Here is a 16,768-nt window from a genome sequence, read left to right on the forward strand (position 1 = left end):
CCTGGGTTCAATCCCCAGCACCTCTATTAAAAATAAAGACATAAAAACCTAATTACCCCCCAAATAATTAATTACTTAAATTTTTAAAAATAGCACAGTGAAATCTGGCAAACACTACCTCTGCTATGTGATTACCATCATTGGTGAAAACTCATGTGGACATCTTGTACGACTGATATGATGTAACAAGAACGGCAACTTGTGATCTTCCTCCCAGGAATTGATAATCTCAGTCTACTCATAATTAAAAAAAAAAAAAATCAAACCAACCCAAATCAAGAGACATTCTGCAAAGTACCTGACCAGCGCTCTGTAAAACTGTCAAAAGTCAGCAAAAATTAGTAAAATCTGAAAATCTTTCACCATCTTAAAGAACCAAGGGAGACATGACAACTAAATGTAATGTGGGGTAGGGGGAGAGGGCACAGCTCAGTGGTAGTGTGTGCCTAGCATGCATAAGGTCCTGGACTCAATCTCCAGTACCTCCATTAAAAAACAAATAAATAAGCCTAATTACCTCCCCTCCCCACCTAAATTTTTTAAATTAAAAATAAATAAATATAATGTGGTGTTCTGGAACAGAAATCCTGGAACAGAAAAAGGACATTAGGTAAAAAGTAAGGAAATATGATTACAGTATGGATTTTAGTTAATAATAATGTATCAGTTTCGGTTCATTACTTGTGATAAATGTGTCCTACTAGTATGTTATTGATAAGGAAGCAGGGAGGGAAGGAGGGAGGGCAGACGGAGTATACAGGAACTCTCTGCACTGGTCTTTGCAACTTCTCCGCAAATCTAAAACTACCTTAAAATTAAAAGTAAAACAACAAAAAACAAAAAACAAAAAAACACTGTGACAGTCATTCTTGTATCTTGAAGCACATCTCTCGTTGTTTCCTTAAGATACTAAGTCCCCAAAGTGAAACTGCCGAGTCAAAATGTATACATACTTTTATTTACCAGAGATTATTCATGTGTTTTACATGTATAATTATTTTGCCGACTTCTTAAAGATATTTTAGCCTTATGTCTTTATTTCAGCTTTTTCCCACATGTAGACTTCTGAAACTGGAAGGAAACCAAAGGGATCATGAAACCCAACAGCCCTGTTTTACAGATGAGGAAACTGAGGCCCAGAGAAGTGAAGTGACCTGCCCAAGGTCAAGTGGCGGGTTAACAGCAGGAAGTAGAACCCACATCCCTGCTGACTGTAATCCATGCTGGACTGTCCCTGGGTATGTCCAAATGAAGTAAAATTTTCTGATTCGTGGTGGAGTCAGCAATCAATAACAAGACCTGCTTCTATTTTCTGTAGGGGAATATAAGAGTTTGCTTCCTTTGTCTTAGACGTGGTTGCCAGAAGCTAAAAGGATTTTTAAATAAGTTTAAAGAATGGATTCAGGCTCAACTAAGAGAATTGCTTGACTGAATCCAGTTTTCCTTTCTGAGCTATTGCTTCCTGATCAGGAAAACTAGAATTTCAATGCCTGCTTCGTAGCCTCTTGAGAAGGACCTTGCAGAAATTAAGTAGCTAACAGCGGATACGTCTGCAGAAGCCTTAGAGAGAGATGTCATTTAAGGAAAAGGCATTTCAATGAGAACAAAGGATACATTTTCTGTTAAGTGGTCTGTCGTATCCCAGGAAAGTTCATTTCCTTGCCTGTATAGTCTCTAGACGAGGAAAACTCCCAGACTTGGCACTGGTAAGGAAGAAGAGGGCGATGGAAAGGAAGGGAGAGAATTGTTAGATTTCTTGGCTGGAGTTCAGAAATAAATAGTTCCCGAGCCTGGCATTGTCAGGAGCCAGCGTCAGGCCAGCCCAAGAAGGCAGACAAGGAACATTACCGTTCCTGACTTGGCTCTGCACAGTTACTCAACAGAAACTGATGCGTAAGCAGGATCCTGGAGGATGCAGGAGAAGTATAAACAATCACTGGGTGTGGACCTGTGGTTGCCTATAGAAGCTCTGCCAGGCCCAAGATTACGGTCGTACATTTTAACTTATTTAATTTCCAGACATTCTTGCAGGATTTGGGCGATAACAAAGGCGAGCTAAAAGAAAACTAAAGTCTGGGATTTAGAAAAGCATTGGCCTCTGACCTCAAACTGGAGCCTCTAATCAAAGTCCTAACCCTCACACAGGTCAGCGAGCATCCTTGCCTTGTGGTATAGAAATAACTTATTTTCTTTGCCCATAAACATCTGTCAGCACCTGCACCAAATGGAAACTTGGCAGGCAAAATGAGGAAGGGGTAATACTTCTAAAAACTCTTCCTATTTTTATGGTTTGAACCTTTTTACTCTTTGAAGGAATAGAACAGGAGAAAGTTAGAGAACTCACAGGAGGAGATGAAGAGAGATACGAATGAAACAGATGGCAAAATCTCCCAGTTGTTATTAATTGCCATCATTATTTTGCAAAAGAAGATGCAAAAACACGGGGAGGTTGATTGGCACTGCCCACGATTTCACAGCAACAAAAGAAGCGACAGCCCTGAGGTTTTAAGAAGGGACAGAATTAGAAGGAAGCCTCGGGTGTGGGTGCAACTTCTCAAGAATCTAGATTTAAATGTGAATCTGTACTTAAAAACCTGCATCTCTAGCTTCTTAATTGTATTGTGTGCTTTTACATGAAAAAGCAGTTCTGGGCTCTATACATGCAAATAAAACTCTTTCCTGGATCAGCTTTGATCTTTGTCTTTAATCTCAATATTAATCATATTTTATTGAGATGACTTAACTGCCCCTGTTAAGCCTGCCTACACATCTGGTTCCTTGGTGAAGCCTCCAGCTCCACCATTAAGAGTTCCATTCCTTTGGATTCGATGGTACATGGATTATATGCCACATGTCAATTTCAGCCGGCTGATAGCAGCTGTCCAAATCACTGTGTTGAAAGGATACTGAGGTAGAAAAGGACACCTCCCCAGCAACTGATTAGCAAGGTGAGCAAGAGAGGAAAGAGTGACAACGCTCTGCACGCTAAGGCAATGTGTGACGCAGTACCCATACCTCCGGGAAGGGCAATTTATTAAGCTTTTATTATCACCGGCATCTCAGAATGAATCCACATCAGATCATTTCCAATGCTGGTTTCAAGAGGTATAGCATGTATACTGTTAGAAGCAAAACTCAGGACAGTTCAAGCAAGGATTTCTTTTTTCTGATCTTGTGAATTACACGCAAGCTCTTCCAATAATGTAAAAATAACATTTAAGTAAGGATGCAATGAAATCACAACATATTGAAATTTATGGGAACTATTATATGAAAGGTGAAAAAAATCCAAGACATATGATCCCAAAGATTAAGTCCAAAGCACAGGAAGATCAGGTCTGAGTGGGAACTCTGGGCTTTCAGGGGCCATCTGAGGGTCCTGGCGCCAGAAATCATGGTTTCCTAAGCGGGTAGAAAGAATCATGAAAAAGGAAGTGACAAGTGACACACTTCATTTATTCCACAATTTTGCATTTTTAAAGAAACTCCTCCTGCAGGGCTCTGCTCTGGGGGTTTCCTGGGGAGAATTTCAAAATTCTAAACAGCATGTCAGGACAATTATTAAGAACCTACAAGTTCATCCTGGCTTCCCCAGGAGTTACCAGCCTTACAGTGATGTCTGCTCTGTTTCAAGTCACACACGTTAAGCCTCTCTAGACTGAGGTCAGATCCACCTTTCAAAAAGTTTTTTAACTATTTACAAAGTTTGGTTTGAGATCAAATAAAATTCCTATACCAAATCTACAACAGGAACTTAGTACTTTAAGCACGGAGTTGTAAGAAAAGACGGTCAAGTAAATCTAAACTCTTCAGCAAGAAAGGAAAAGCTCTCTGCAAAATGACCCCAGCCTTCTCAACCACTCCTCACCCTAGTTATCTCCATGCTTTCAAGAATTTTTGCCTGGAATGCTCTTTCTCCTTTTTGTAGGTATCTCTTTTATAATAATTAACGTATTTTACTGTTATCTCTATTTCTTCTTTGTCTATTAAACTGATCGCGTCTCAACAGCAGAGAGCATAAAATTTTTATTCTCTCCGCAAATACATCATGAACTCTGAGTAAGTGCTAATCACCATGCTAGACCTCAGTGATACAACAGAAAACAAGGCAGACAAGACACTTGACTGCACAGATCTTCTATTTCTTTTTTTTTTAAATTGAAGTATAGTCAGTTACAACGTGTCGATTTCTGGTGTACAAGAGCTTATATTCTGAGGGATCTTTCTACCCCAGTGCCGAGCACATGGTAGGCGTGCAGTCAAGCCTGAAAGAATAAATGAAGGGTAAACGAAGCTCCTGCCAGGAATCTGACATTTAGTCGCTGTGATTAATACAGCAACACATTGGTGAAAGGCAATATAAAAAGACCTAACAGAAATAGAAAATCTTAAGTCATTTGCATTGTGGTTATATCCCAAGTCATTCTGCTATTGCTAATAGCTACTATTGAAAGTAACTGTCCAAACGGCAGGAAACCACATTCCTAGAACGTCAAAGAAAGATTACACACACACATACACAAAGTGTTCATTGTGACATAATACTAATTTCAATTAAAGAAATTATTACCTAAAAATTAACTAGATCCTTATCTTAGTAAAGCATGACTGCTGACTTCTTACAGTGCTCCTTGAACTCACTGTGTCTAGAACATGGACACGAAGGTCACAAAAGGCTCTGGAGTCAGGAAAACACTATGCACTAACAGATTTTTTAACACGTGAGGAAAATGACAATAGAACAGTGTTTCCTAACATTTTTTACCCATAGAACAGTAATTCAATGAATTATTTCTTGAAAAGAGTATAGAGTCTGGAAAACATCACACACAAGCCCCTCTCGGAGCTATGCAAAGCACACTATCATATTAATGTCTTTGAAAAGTTCTGAAGGAAAGAAATACACGGAACTTTATTGATTATCATTTCCCATGCTTATTTCAACCACCAAATTCTTCTTTCAAGGAATAGCTATTAAGTTAGTTTAGGAAAATCTGCTTTAAAGTTCAATTTATAATACCCTTCACTTACACTTACTCATTAGTGGTGATCTGGCAAACCAAGACATTCTCAAGAAAAACCAAGACTATAGTGTCAAGAAATAAAAATATTTTTTCCTATGAAAACATCTATAAATAAAAACTTGCTGCACAAGCAATAATCTTCCTCTAACATTCTGCGTTTGTTTCTAAATGAAGTTACCACCTAACCACTAGATGGCAATATGATTCCACTTATGTTACAACCATACCCTGCCAGGATGCTGATCATTTAAACGGTATTTGAGTTTTCTAAGAATGTATATGTGCATTTTTCATTCATTTAGTCATCCCTTCAAACACTTATGAGGAACTTTTAACACCTTTATTGTGGTATAATTCCTGTACAGTTAACTACACATATTTCAGATGTACACTTTGATGTATTTTGATAGATGTATGAGGAACTTTTTTCTTTGGTGGGAGGAGGTAATTAGGTTTATATTATTTATTTTTAGAGGAGGTACTGGGGATTGAACCCAGAACCTCCTTCATGTTAAGCATGCACTCTACCACTTGGGCTATACCCTCACCGCCAGAGGAACTTTCAAGTTCTGAAAAATCTCATGGATGCTGGAGAAGAGGAATGAGACAGCTGTCAAAAATTATAATTCCTGGATTCCTGAGAAATTATAAGATGCTCCATCAATTTAACAACCACTTTTTGGGGGGAGAAAGAAAGAAACATAACTACATTAAATCACATATTGATTGCATGACACTTAAAATTTTAAATAGTTTAATTTTTTCTGTTAAGCCATTTATTATGTAACACATTTTTAAATCTTTTTTAAATTCTTACTTTTTATACATGGAAAAATTTTATAGATGTGAGAAAATACTGTGTTTGGAAAGCACTGTGATAGACAAGTACCTAAGAAATTAACACAGTCTGAACTAAATGGCCCAAAGGTCACAGGTTGTGTGACTCAGAAGTTAGTTTGAGGGGAGGGTACAGCTCAGTGGTAGTGTGAAGGAAAAACCGGGCTGATCTAACAAGATAACTCACAAATCTAAGTATCGGAATACTAATCTGAGTTCTGCTGGACTAACTTGTAAATCTAGGTTAATTAGTGTTGGTTTGCTGTTCATGTTTTTTGCTAGCCAGCTGGGTTTTCAAAGATACATATCTGGCTTTGGAATGTTGGTTTGCTGCCTCCCCGCCTCCACTTTTGTGATGATAATGCTGCTAAAGCTGTTCCATGCCTATTGGCCGAATACCCCAAGCTTGTACTTTATCCTATAAAACCTCATGCGCACATCTTGGAGGTGCTCAGAGCTTCGGAGCAGAAGCCCCTCTGAGCCCGCCAGCGTAATACATCTGAGTACTCCAACCCTCCGAGTGGTGCTTGTTTCTTGACTGGCCTGTTGTTTCCGTCACAGTAGAGCATGCGCTTAGCGTGCACAAGGTCCCGGGTTCAATCCCCAGTACCGCCATTAAAAATAAATAAATTAAATAAACCTAATTCCCTCCCCTCCCCCCCAAAAATCTGAGAAATAAAGCAAATGGCAGAAGCTGGTTTTGACTCAGGGAGGCCATGCCAGTCCTCAGCGCCCTACAGACACCTGGATATTAGCCCCATAAGAACCGTGTTGCACTTCCATGGAATTGTGAGATAATAAAAGTATCATCGTTTAAACCACTAAATCTGTGGTAATTCGTTACAGCAGCGATAAAAAAAAATCATACAATCAAGCACATAGAACTCTAAAAGAAGGATGACATTGTTAGAGCAGGCTGACAGTTAGATATGAGCAGAGAAAGGGAGATGCAGGCCAAATGGCAGGAACTGGACAGAAAGGAAGGGCACAGGCCAAATGCAGGAAATCACACATCATGTAAGCACCAGGGGTCCCTGGGCAGAGAATGGAAAGCAGGAACCTCTGGGCTGATCGGCGGTCACAGCTTTTGAAGTGAAGAGCGACCTGGAGGCTGATTAAAAAAAAGGTGGGGAAAGGCAGGAATCTCCAGTGTCCAAATGTAATCTTTTGCTCATTTTGCCCTCATTTCAATAAAATTAGCCTTGCAGATTAGAAGTACCCATCATGTACCAATGCCATGATACTTCTGATCAAGACTAAATAAGGACAAAAATCCGTCCTCCCTTTGGGAAGGTGGAGTTGGGATGAAAATCAGGGACTATGACCCCAAACCCTTCCCTCCCCAGTGAATATTCTGCCCATTCATTTTTACACTCTATGTAACCAACTTGCCAAAGAAACTCAGGGCAGCTGCTCACCTGAGCCTGCCCGCTCTCCCCTTGAGAATGTACTATCCATCCCCTAATAAATCTTCAGTTCACATTCTTAGCCTCCGTGTCCCGTCTCTGAATTCTTTCCAGGACAGGACAAAAACCTAATCGCCAGCAACATCTTCACAAGTGAAATAATTCAATTTGGTAAAATTCAAGTTTCCCCAACCCATGAGTAAAAGCACAGTTACATTAAAAACGCGAACAAATTCTCCTGACTTCTGCCCCCACCTACTTAGGCAGATTCTCAGTCCCTGCTAAACAGTCCCTCAGGCATTTCTGGGAGTACCCAAGAGGTGTCTATGTTCATGACACAATCTGCCTAGGAAACAATCCATTTCTAAGTAATCTAGGTAGTTCTGCCAACGGTTAAGAACTGCTGTGCTGGCTAGCCTCCAGGCTCCCTGGAGGACCACCCCTGCTCTACCGGACACCAGTTCTTGCCAGGTACTTACCCCACCCCTTTGGTCACCAGACTTATGGAAAGCACTCCCTCCAACGTGCTGGAGCCTTTAAATAGGTAAAACTGCTCTGGGGTCGTTTGGCGGCGGGCCGAGGGAATGCTGGCTCTCTCCTTTTCCTGCACTCTCTGTGACAGCAGTCTCAGTGAAACACTGCGGGCCCTCAATGTTTCATAGAATTTGTAATGAACTTACTCTTTTTCGCTATAGTCCCCCACTCAGCCAGCAGCAGCCTCAGAGGCAAGTCCAGTGGAAGTCGGGAGGGAAACAAATCACTGTACTCAAAATGATCCCTCAACTACAGCCAAGTCTTACGGCATCGTTGGACCGCTCCAGGTTCCTTCTCCAAGGCAAAATCGCTTCCCAAGACTCTTTTCAGTCCCCTTGCAAATAGGTTTCTGGCAAGTCCACTGCACCAGTTTGACAGATGTGCTCAGATATGACTGAATCTCACCTGGACTCGAGCGGGTACTCCCACTGCATGAAGACAGCAGCACACAACTGGGACAAAAAAAAAGTGTTTCTCCTTCAAGGAGCTGCAGAAATTAAAAGGAGAGAGATAAAGTTGAATAGGGACAAAGATCTTGAAAATCAGGGCTACAGGAGCCCCTGAAAGTTTTTAACAAGTGGTACAGACCGAATGTTTACGTCCTCCCCCAAATTTACATGTTGAACGTAATCCTAATATGATGGTATTTCAAAGAGGGGCTTTGGGGAGGTCCAGTGCGTGGGGTTTTTCCACACCACCAAGCAATTAACTCACTTCCTCCCAGAAACTGACTGGGTGTCCCACAAACTTAACTCAATTCTGACACCATCCACCTGGAGATTGCAGCAGATTCTGCAAGTTAAGGGCTCAGTCCCACAACACTGCCCCCAATTCAGAGGCCAATCACAACTCCAGGTTGTCACCTATGGCCAGACCGACTGGCTATACATCAGAGGTTCCCTCGATGTTCTCCTCAATTTTGATTAATTTGCTAGAGTCACTCACAGAACTCAAAAAACCAGTCACTTACTAGAAACAGAATTAAAGAATACAAATGAACAGCCAGGTGAAAAGATACATAGGGCGAGGTCCCAAATGCAGGAGCTTCTGTTCCCATAGAGTTTGGGGCCCGGAACATGGATGCATTCTGGTTCACCAACCTGGAAGCTCTCCAAACCCCATCCTTTCTAGCTTTATGGAGGCTTCATTTCAGAGGTATGGCTGATTAAATCATTAGCCGTTGGAGACTGAACATAATCTTCAGCCTCTCTCCCCTCCCCAAGGGTTGGGGTGGTAGGGTTGAAAGTTCCAACCCTCTAATCAAGTGGTTGGTTCACCTGGCAACCCGTCCCCATCCTTAGGTTACCCAGAAACTTTCATTGCTTCATTAACATAACAAAAGACATATCTATCCTCTCGTCACTTAGGAAATTCCAAGGGTTTTAGGTGCTCTGGGCCAGGAAGAGGGACAAAGACCAAATATGATATTCTTTATATAAATTATAATCTCAAAGTGATTAGGTTATTAGGAGCCCTCATGAATGGGATTAGTGCCCTAATAAAAAAGACCCTAGAGAGCTCCCTTGCCCCTTCCACCATCTGAGGACAGAGCAAGAAGATGACTGTCTAGGAACCAAGTAGCAGGCCCTCACCAGACACTGAATGCCTTGATCTTGAACTTCCAGGGCTCCAAAACTGTGATCAGTAAATGTCAGTTGTTTAAGCCACCCAGTATATAGAATCTTTTTTTTTATTTTGGTTTTTGTTTGTTTGTTTGTTTTTTCCTCCAGAGTCCCTTTTGGGGGGGGAGGGGGAGGTAATTAGGTTTATTTTTTTAATGGCGGTACTGGGGATGTAACCCAGGACCTCATGCATGCTAAGCACGCGCTTTACCACTAAGCTATACCGTCCCCCCAACCCCAGTATACAGTATTTTGTGATAGGAGTCCAAACAAAAAGAAACAAAACAATGTACGTGGTGTTTGGGAAGAGTTACATCATAGGGTATTTGGAAAACAGAGAGACAGGGAGAGCAAGCGTAAAGTAAGATCAACTGGAGTGGGTTCAGCTACCTAAGAAGGAAATGCAGAAGGCTGTAGGAGGAAAAGTTTGAATGGAAAGATAAAAGAATGTTCCTCTGTATAGCACAGGAAACTATATTCAATATCTTTTTTTTTGAGTGAAGGTAGATTTATATTCAATATCTTTAATGAAAAAGAATATGAAAACAAATATACCTATGTATACGTATGACTGGAAGTCACCCCCTCTTCTGTACCTCCTTTCTGGCAAAAGGTAGAAAGCAACTTTACTGTACAGTGTGTTTGCTGGTCAGCAGAATGGGCCCACTGAAGGTTCAGAGTCATGATGGAGGCAGAGGGAGGCAGGCCAGTGCATCTGCACATTTTTCTCCAGTTCTACGCAGCTGCAGACTTGGAGTTAATTAAAGCAGTAGTTTTTATCTGAGTATGATGATGAGGGAGAGCTAGGCAAGGGAGTAAATTAAATGGAATTTAAGCAGAGCTAGAAGGAAACATCAAAGTAGTAAGGGACAGTTAAAAGATGACAGGAACAATGGATTGTAGGTGGGACGGAGGGATTGCATTGCCGGAGTTGGTGTCCTAGGAGTGAGCTGAAAATATAGTGGAGAGCAACCCAAAATACAGGAATGAAGCAGAAGGACAGAGAAGGGTCCTGGCCACCGGTATCAACAAGAAACAGTAACAGAAGTGCTTAACAAACGTTGCCTAGCAAGGGAAAAACACCTTTCCCCCTGAAAATTAGCATTTTCCCCCCAAATCGAGCATCTGTTCTGCTCTAAATATACGGGTAAAGCCGCAATACCTTCCAAACATCCAGGATCACAAATGGAAGGAAAGGCAAATTCCTTTTCACGTATGCAAGCAAGCAGCATTCAGGTAATCCCAGCAGGGTGGCAGCATCAATGTTTAAGTGAACAAATTATGATTCATTATATAAGCATACACGAATATAGTCTCTTGAAAAAATTCCAACACCAAACAAAAGGCCTCTTGCCCTTCACTCCCCATCCCAAGGGTCCCCGAAAGGTGAAGAAAAGGAGACAGGGCAGAGATTCACTTGACACCGCGGAGCAGGGAGAGGTGACGGCAAACTCGGAATCCGGCAGAGGGCGCCATACGCCCAGCCTCCCAGGACCTCGCCCCTCCCGGGGGGCGCAGCCCTGCCGCCCGCGCCGCGGTTTTTAAAATGGAAACAAACTCGGCCCCGCCCCCTGCCCTGAGGCCGCCGGGAAAATGGCGCCGCTCCTTGGGGCTTCCTAGCCCGCCACGCAAAGGCTCTCGCAGGTAGAGTCTGCAGGCTCCCCTTGCCCCTCTCATCCGGCTTCCTCCCTGTCCACCCTGTCTCCAACCAAGTCGGTGGAAGCCTCACAGCTCAGAGTGGAGCCCGCCCGGGGCCTTTCCCAGCCGCTTTACCTGTCCGCTCTCCGCTCGCTCCGCCTCCGGAAGTGACGCCACCGCCCGGCCCCGCTGGTGTCCCGTCGGGCCTCGCGGCGGCGGCGGGAAGATGGCGGCGGCGGGAGCCCTGGAACGGAGCTTCGTGGAACTCAGCGGAGCTGAGCGCGAAAGGCCGAGGCACTTTCGGGAATTCACAGTTTGCGGCATTGGTACGGCAGCATCCCCGTAGGGCGCGATCCGATCCTTCCCCTCGGACTCCTCCCGTGGATCCCTAAATCTCTGACCCCCAGTTCATCCTTCTGAGCCCACATGCCTATAGCCCCGGAATCAGAGCTTCTTTAGTGTCCTACTTCTTCCCCTTTTCTCCCCCTTCGTTTTGTATGGGTTGTCAGTCCATCACCCTCCGCTTTCTCAGCGCGTGTCATCCCTGGAGAACCACGTGTGCAGGCTTCCCACTCTCCTTTTGCAGGAACTGCAAATGCCGTGGCCGGAGCCGCGAAATACAGTGAGAGCGCGGGAGGCTTCTACTATGTGGAAAGTGGCAAGTTGTTCTCCGTCACCAGAAACAGGTTCATTCATTGGTAAGTGCAGTGTTTGTCAAACCCCTCTGGAAGGTTGGGTTGTTCGGCTTCGGAATTTTCGTGGTGGTTCCCAAGGTGTCATTCATTTTCTGAAATGGTTATTGGCAGGAAAAGAGAAAGACTGTTTTCTATCTATATCTGAATCAGTGGGAAATTAAGGAGACACAGAGTTCTAGAAGAGGTTCCCTCTCAGGCAGCACTAAAAGCGGAAGGAATGTAGCGTAGGGGATAAAGCCCCAAAGACCAGTTTTATAGTGCTTTACTGTTTCCTTCATTCTACAGATACGTTTGAGCTTTTACATGACAGGCACTGCTAAGTATACTGGGGGTGATGAATAAAAACAATCACCATTTTCATCATGCAAGATATTGTAGCAGTGTAGGAATAGATGTGGACCCACCTTTCATGGGGCAGTTTTGAGAAGGAAAAAAAACATAAAACTAATGACCACACATAGGTATATAAATACAAGTTTTTCCTGCTTTCCTCAAAGGAAAAGTATAGGGGCTATAAGAGGCTAATGGGAAGACAAAATGTTATTGATGGGGCTGGAAAGGCCTCAGGTAAATCACATTTAACCTGAGACCTGAAGGATGAAATGTTAGTCGGGCAAGGGGTTGGGGGAGAGAGCAGTTCAGCAAATGGGATCACCATACGCAAAGTCCATGTGCAGACCTTGACAGGTTTGAGGGACTGACTGAAAGTCTTTGTGGCTTAAGCGCAGTGGGCAAAATGGAAAATGATGGAAGAGATGCTGAGACCAGGGAGGTAGGCAGGACTCATATCACAAAGGACCCTCAGGTCCTATTTAAGGATTTTAGGTTTTATCCTAAATTCATTGAGCGCTCACTGGAGGGTTTTAAAGGGTTACTAATGTGATCAAAATTGCATTTTTAAATAACCAGTCTACTTTGTGGGAAGTGTTGAGGGACACGGGTGGGAGGGTGTCTCGGGAGGTAAAAGAATTTACCAAAGACGAAGGGTGAAAATAGGGAAGGAGTTTATTAGGTGCACTGTCATAGACAACAGCAGGCCACACAGAGGAGAGGCAAGTGTGTGAGCGCTGAGGGTGAACGTGCAGGGCCTTTCATTGAGGAAGGGGCTGTGAACACAAAGGAATAGGGGAACAGATTTTTGACTGGCTATGAGTGAGGTAAGGGTCTTTGGTGTATGGTAAGGTAGTGGAATTTACGACTCCGATAAGGAGGAAACGCGGACTGAGACAAGTCAGCCTGAGCTGTTGTGAGGTTAGCCATTTCCCAGGGCTATTAATCCTGCTAGGGCAAACACACATCAGAAAAGGATGTACTTTACCTTCTGAAGAGGAGCAGGCAGATGCCTAAGGGCTGGGAGTTTGGGAGTCGCAGGGCCTCAGCAGGCACCAGTTGGTACCACAGAAAGTAAGTTGGGTGGGATGGGTATAATACAAAAGAACAATTTGTTTTTATGATGGACCAAATAAGTCATATTGGTGACTCAGTTGTGGGAGTGACTAGGAAAAAAGAAATAGGTGGATTCAAGATATACATAGAAGGCAGCTTCATTAGGAATTGATGATAGATCGGATATGGGATAAGGAATGGTAAAGGAAAAATAGGTTTCTGGTGTGACTAAACAGACTTTGGGCAGAGGGATTGTCATCTACTGAGATATAGAAATGGATTTTGAAGAAATGTGAATAATTCTTTTAGATGTACTAATGAAGTATCTGTGTAGCAGCCCTTTGGCAGTGTGAAGTAGGCATTGAAATGTATAGGTCTGAGGCTCAGAAGAAAAGACCTATGTTAGAGTTACAAATCTTATTTATTTCAGAAATATTTTTGAATGCCTAGTATGTTCCACTCAACGTTTAGGGACTGAGGATATAGCAGGGAACAAAGCACAGTCCTTATTCTTGTGGAGGGAGCAGGTGATCAACAGTAACCCCCTAAAATCAGGTAAATATAGTTTGTAAGGTGGTAAGTGGAATAGAGAAGAAGGAAGGGGAATTATTATTAATATTTTATATAGGGTAGTCGGGCAAGACCCAGTGATAAGTTGATATTTGAGAAGAAGAAGTAAGGATATCTGGGGGATGAGAATTTTAGGTACAGCCTTCCAAGAAAAAGGAATGAAAAGTGCAAAAACCCTGAGACAGGAGCTTGTGTGTTGTTTTCAAAGAATGGCAAGGGGCCAGGAGTCTGCAGCTGAGTGAAGAAAGGATAGAGAAATAAGGTAGCCAAGGACCAGATTAGGGCCTTGTTGGCTATTTGAAGGCTTTGACTTGTACTCTGAGTGAGATGGGAGGGTTTTAAGTGAAGGAATGGCATGGTCTAAGTTGTGTTTTTAAAGGGTTGCTGTGGCCGCTGTGTTGAGAACAGAATGTAGTGGAAAGAGGGTGGGAGTAGGAAGACCACCTGGAGGTTGGTGCCACGTTGCAGACATTAGATGATGATGGCTTAGGCCAGGGCTGGTATTGGCAGAGGCAGTGAGAGAGGTTCTGATTGTGGATGCGGTTTAAGTTGAAATTGTTAGGATTTACTGTTGGATCAGATGTAGGGTACACAGAAAGAGAAGATTCAAGGGTGACCCCCAGATTTTTGACTTGAACAACTGGAAGTTATAGAGATGGCCATTAATGAGTTGGAAAAGAGCACAGGTGAAGAGGGTTTGCTGGGTCCAAGAGTTCTGTTTTGGACAGGTTTGGTTTGAGATCCCTGTGAGATACGGAAGGGGAAGTGCTGAGGCGTAGTCAGGAGTTCAAAGGAGGGTCTGGGCTGAAGACACAGTTGAGGAATTGTTGGCATTCAGTGCCATTTAAAGCTGCTACACTGAACGAGATCACCTAGAGAATGGATTCGGGTAATGTGGTAGACGGGGTGATGGGAAGTTCGGGCATTCCCAGCATGGTGCTTTCTGTGGTTCTAAAGCTACCACGTGGCAGAGCTGTGCCTGAAGAAGAGTCTGCCCTGCATCTTAGCAGGAAGATGTCACAGAAGGGGAAATACTCACATTTATTAAGGTCATTGTAGTTTGACACTGTAGTAATATATGTGGAGGCCACATTCCACTATAACTAATAAGGGTGTATGGTGTGAGATTTCATTATAGTGGAGTTTAGTGGCATTGAATATTCTTCTTAAAGAAAATGGACTATCAAGTTTGGGAATGCTTCCATTTAACAATTGTATAGTAAGATTTGAATTTTATATAATGCTGTGTTTTGTAGACTATATAGTGTGGTGGTTTGGAATTGGTCTGAGTTTGTTTATCCAAAATTTTCAAGTTGAGAGACTTCACCTGGACACTATTGCCATACATTTCAATGCAATAATAAGTTAGAAAGAAAAGCATAAACTTTTAAAACAAATGTCTTTTCTTTTTAATAGGAAGACCTCTGGAGATACATTGGAGCTGGTGGAAGAGTCACTGGACATAAATCTGTTGAATAATGCAGTTCGCCTCAAATTCCAAAATTGCAGCCTCTTACCTGCAGGGGTTCATGTCTCTGAGACTCAGAATCATGTGATAATCTTGATATTAACCAATCAAACAGTGCACAGGTTACTTTTACCACACCCTTCCCGGATGTACAGGAGTGTAAGTTGGTTAAGTGTAATATCCTTTATTTCCCAAGTTACTCTGACTGTCACAGATTTAGTGCTGAAGCAGTGTCCTGCAAAATTGAAGAAAATTCAGATTCCTTGCTAGCCCTAATGAAGCATATTTTCATGATTACTATTTAAAATGATAAGACACATTCTAAGTTGAAAAGAATAGTTGTCTTACAAAAGAATAGCTTTCTTTTTAAGCTCAACAATTTTTTACTTTAAAAACTTTTGTAGTAACTGAGAGGAACTGCACAAAATCCAGTTTATTTTCATTTAACAGATTTTTCTTTTTAATTACTCCACAGGAGTTGGTAATTGAAAGTCAGATGCAATCAATATTCACTGACATTGGAAAAGTTGATTTCAGGGATCCCTGCCACTATCAGTTAATTCCAGCAGTTCCTGGACTCTCACCAAATTCTACCACGTCAGCAGCCTGGCTTAGCAACAACGGGGAGGCTCTGTTTGCTCTACCATCTGCCTCTGGGGGAATCTTTGTTCTTAAACTACCTCCTTATGACATACCCGGTAAGAATGGGAGCTGAGCATGGGTTTAATTTTAAACAAAGGAATATTGGCATTAAAGCAGACATTAGAAGTCCAAGGCCATCATCCGATGTAGGAATTGTTTCTATACTAGCCCTAAAATGGTCGCTCATTATTGTTTGCCTAATGAGTCCCTAATGCTTGACCGTGTTTTCCCAAAAGGGCAAGATTTTATACAGTGGATGAGGAGTTGTACAGCTTATTTGAGTAGAGAAAACAAAACTGTAAGACAGTTCTTTTCTAAGGCCTTTAGTAGAGATGAGTTGACTGGTTATCTGCCTTCAGTTTGAGGTACCGTAACTAAAGTAAATTAACTGAAACAAGGAAGTTCATTGCTAATACCCTGTCCAGGTCACCGCTCACTTGCCTGGATTATTGCATTTGCTTCCTAAAGATCTCCCCAGATCTGTCCTCACCCCTCTGCAGAAACTTCTCAGGCAGACTGATACATTTGAAACCTAAGTTGAGTCATGTCACTCTGTTCCTCAAAGCCCTCAAATAGGGCTGTTCTTCATCTCACTCTGAATAAACCCAAAGTCCTTACGGTGATGCCCTGCTGCCTCTAACCTCACCTTCTTCTTTCCCCTTCTGCTCTACACCAGCCACATGCCTTCTTGCAGCTCCTTGAACATTCCAAGCACACCTACCTCAGGGCTTTTGCAGGGGATAGTCCCCCAGATACCAGCGTGGCTCATTTCCGCAGCTCCTTTAGGTCTTTATTCCGTGCCAGTGAGGCCTTCCCTGACCACCTTTTTAAAATTGCAACACCCCACCTTCACCCCCACCATTAGCATTCATTATGCCCTTTCTGTGTTTTATTTTTCTAACCAATTATCTGTCCCTGCTTCTCTCTTCCTCTCAATGGAATGTAA

The 16,768-nt window shown here is 42.7% G+C and overlaps 1 protein-coding gene and 1 long non-coding RNA gene across 2 annotated transcripts in view; one reads left to right on the forward strand and one right to left on the reverse strand.

The window, feature by feature from the left end:
• LOC123619560 (uncharacterized) overlaps nucleotides 1-11,258 on the reverse strand; it is a 70,681-nt gene extending 59,423 nt beyond the window's left edge. Inside the window, exons 1-2 of the long non-coding RNA XR_006728202.2 lie at nucleotides 11,197-11,258; nucleotides 8,207-8,288 (exon numbers count right to left, since the gene is read on the reverse strand). This is a non-coding gene — a long non-coding RNA (uncharacterized LOC123619560). The remainder of the gene's footprint in view (nucleotides 1-8,206; nucleotides 8,289-11,196) is intronic.
• Nucleotides 11,237-16,768, forward strand: part of NUP160 (nucleoporin 160) — a 39,008-nt gene continuing 33,476 nt past the window's right edge. The window contains exons 1-4 of the mRNA XM_010964529.3: nucleotides 11,237-11,387; nucleotides 11,648-11,759; nucleotides 15,129-15,339; nucleotides 15,656-15,878. Coding sequence (XP_010962831.2) covers nucleotides 11,288-11,387; nucleotides 11,648-11,759; nucleotides 15,129-15,339; nucleotides 15,656-15,878 — 646 coding nt within the window. The 5' untranslated portion in view covers nucleotides 11,237-11,287. The remainder of the gene's footprint in view (nucleotides 11,388-11,647; nucleotides 11,760-15,128; nucleotides 15,340-15,655; nucleotides 15,879-16,768) is intronic.

Source organism: Camelus bactrianus, chromosome 10 (assembly GCF_048773025.1).
Source record: "Camelus bactrianus isolate YW-2024 breed Bactrian camel chromosome 10, ASM4877302v1, whole genome shotgun sequence".
In the NCBI taxonomy this organism is placed as follows: Eukaryota; Metazoa; Chordata; class Mammalia; order Artiodactyla; family Camelidae; genus Camelus; species Camelus bactrianus.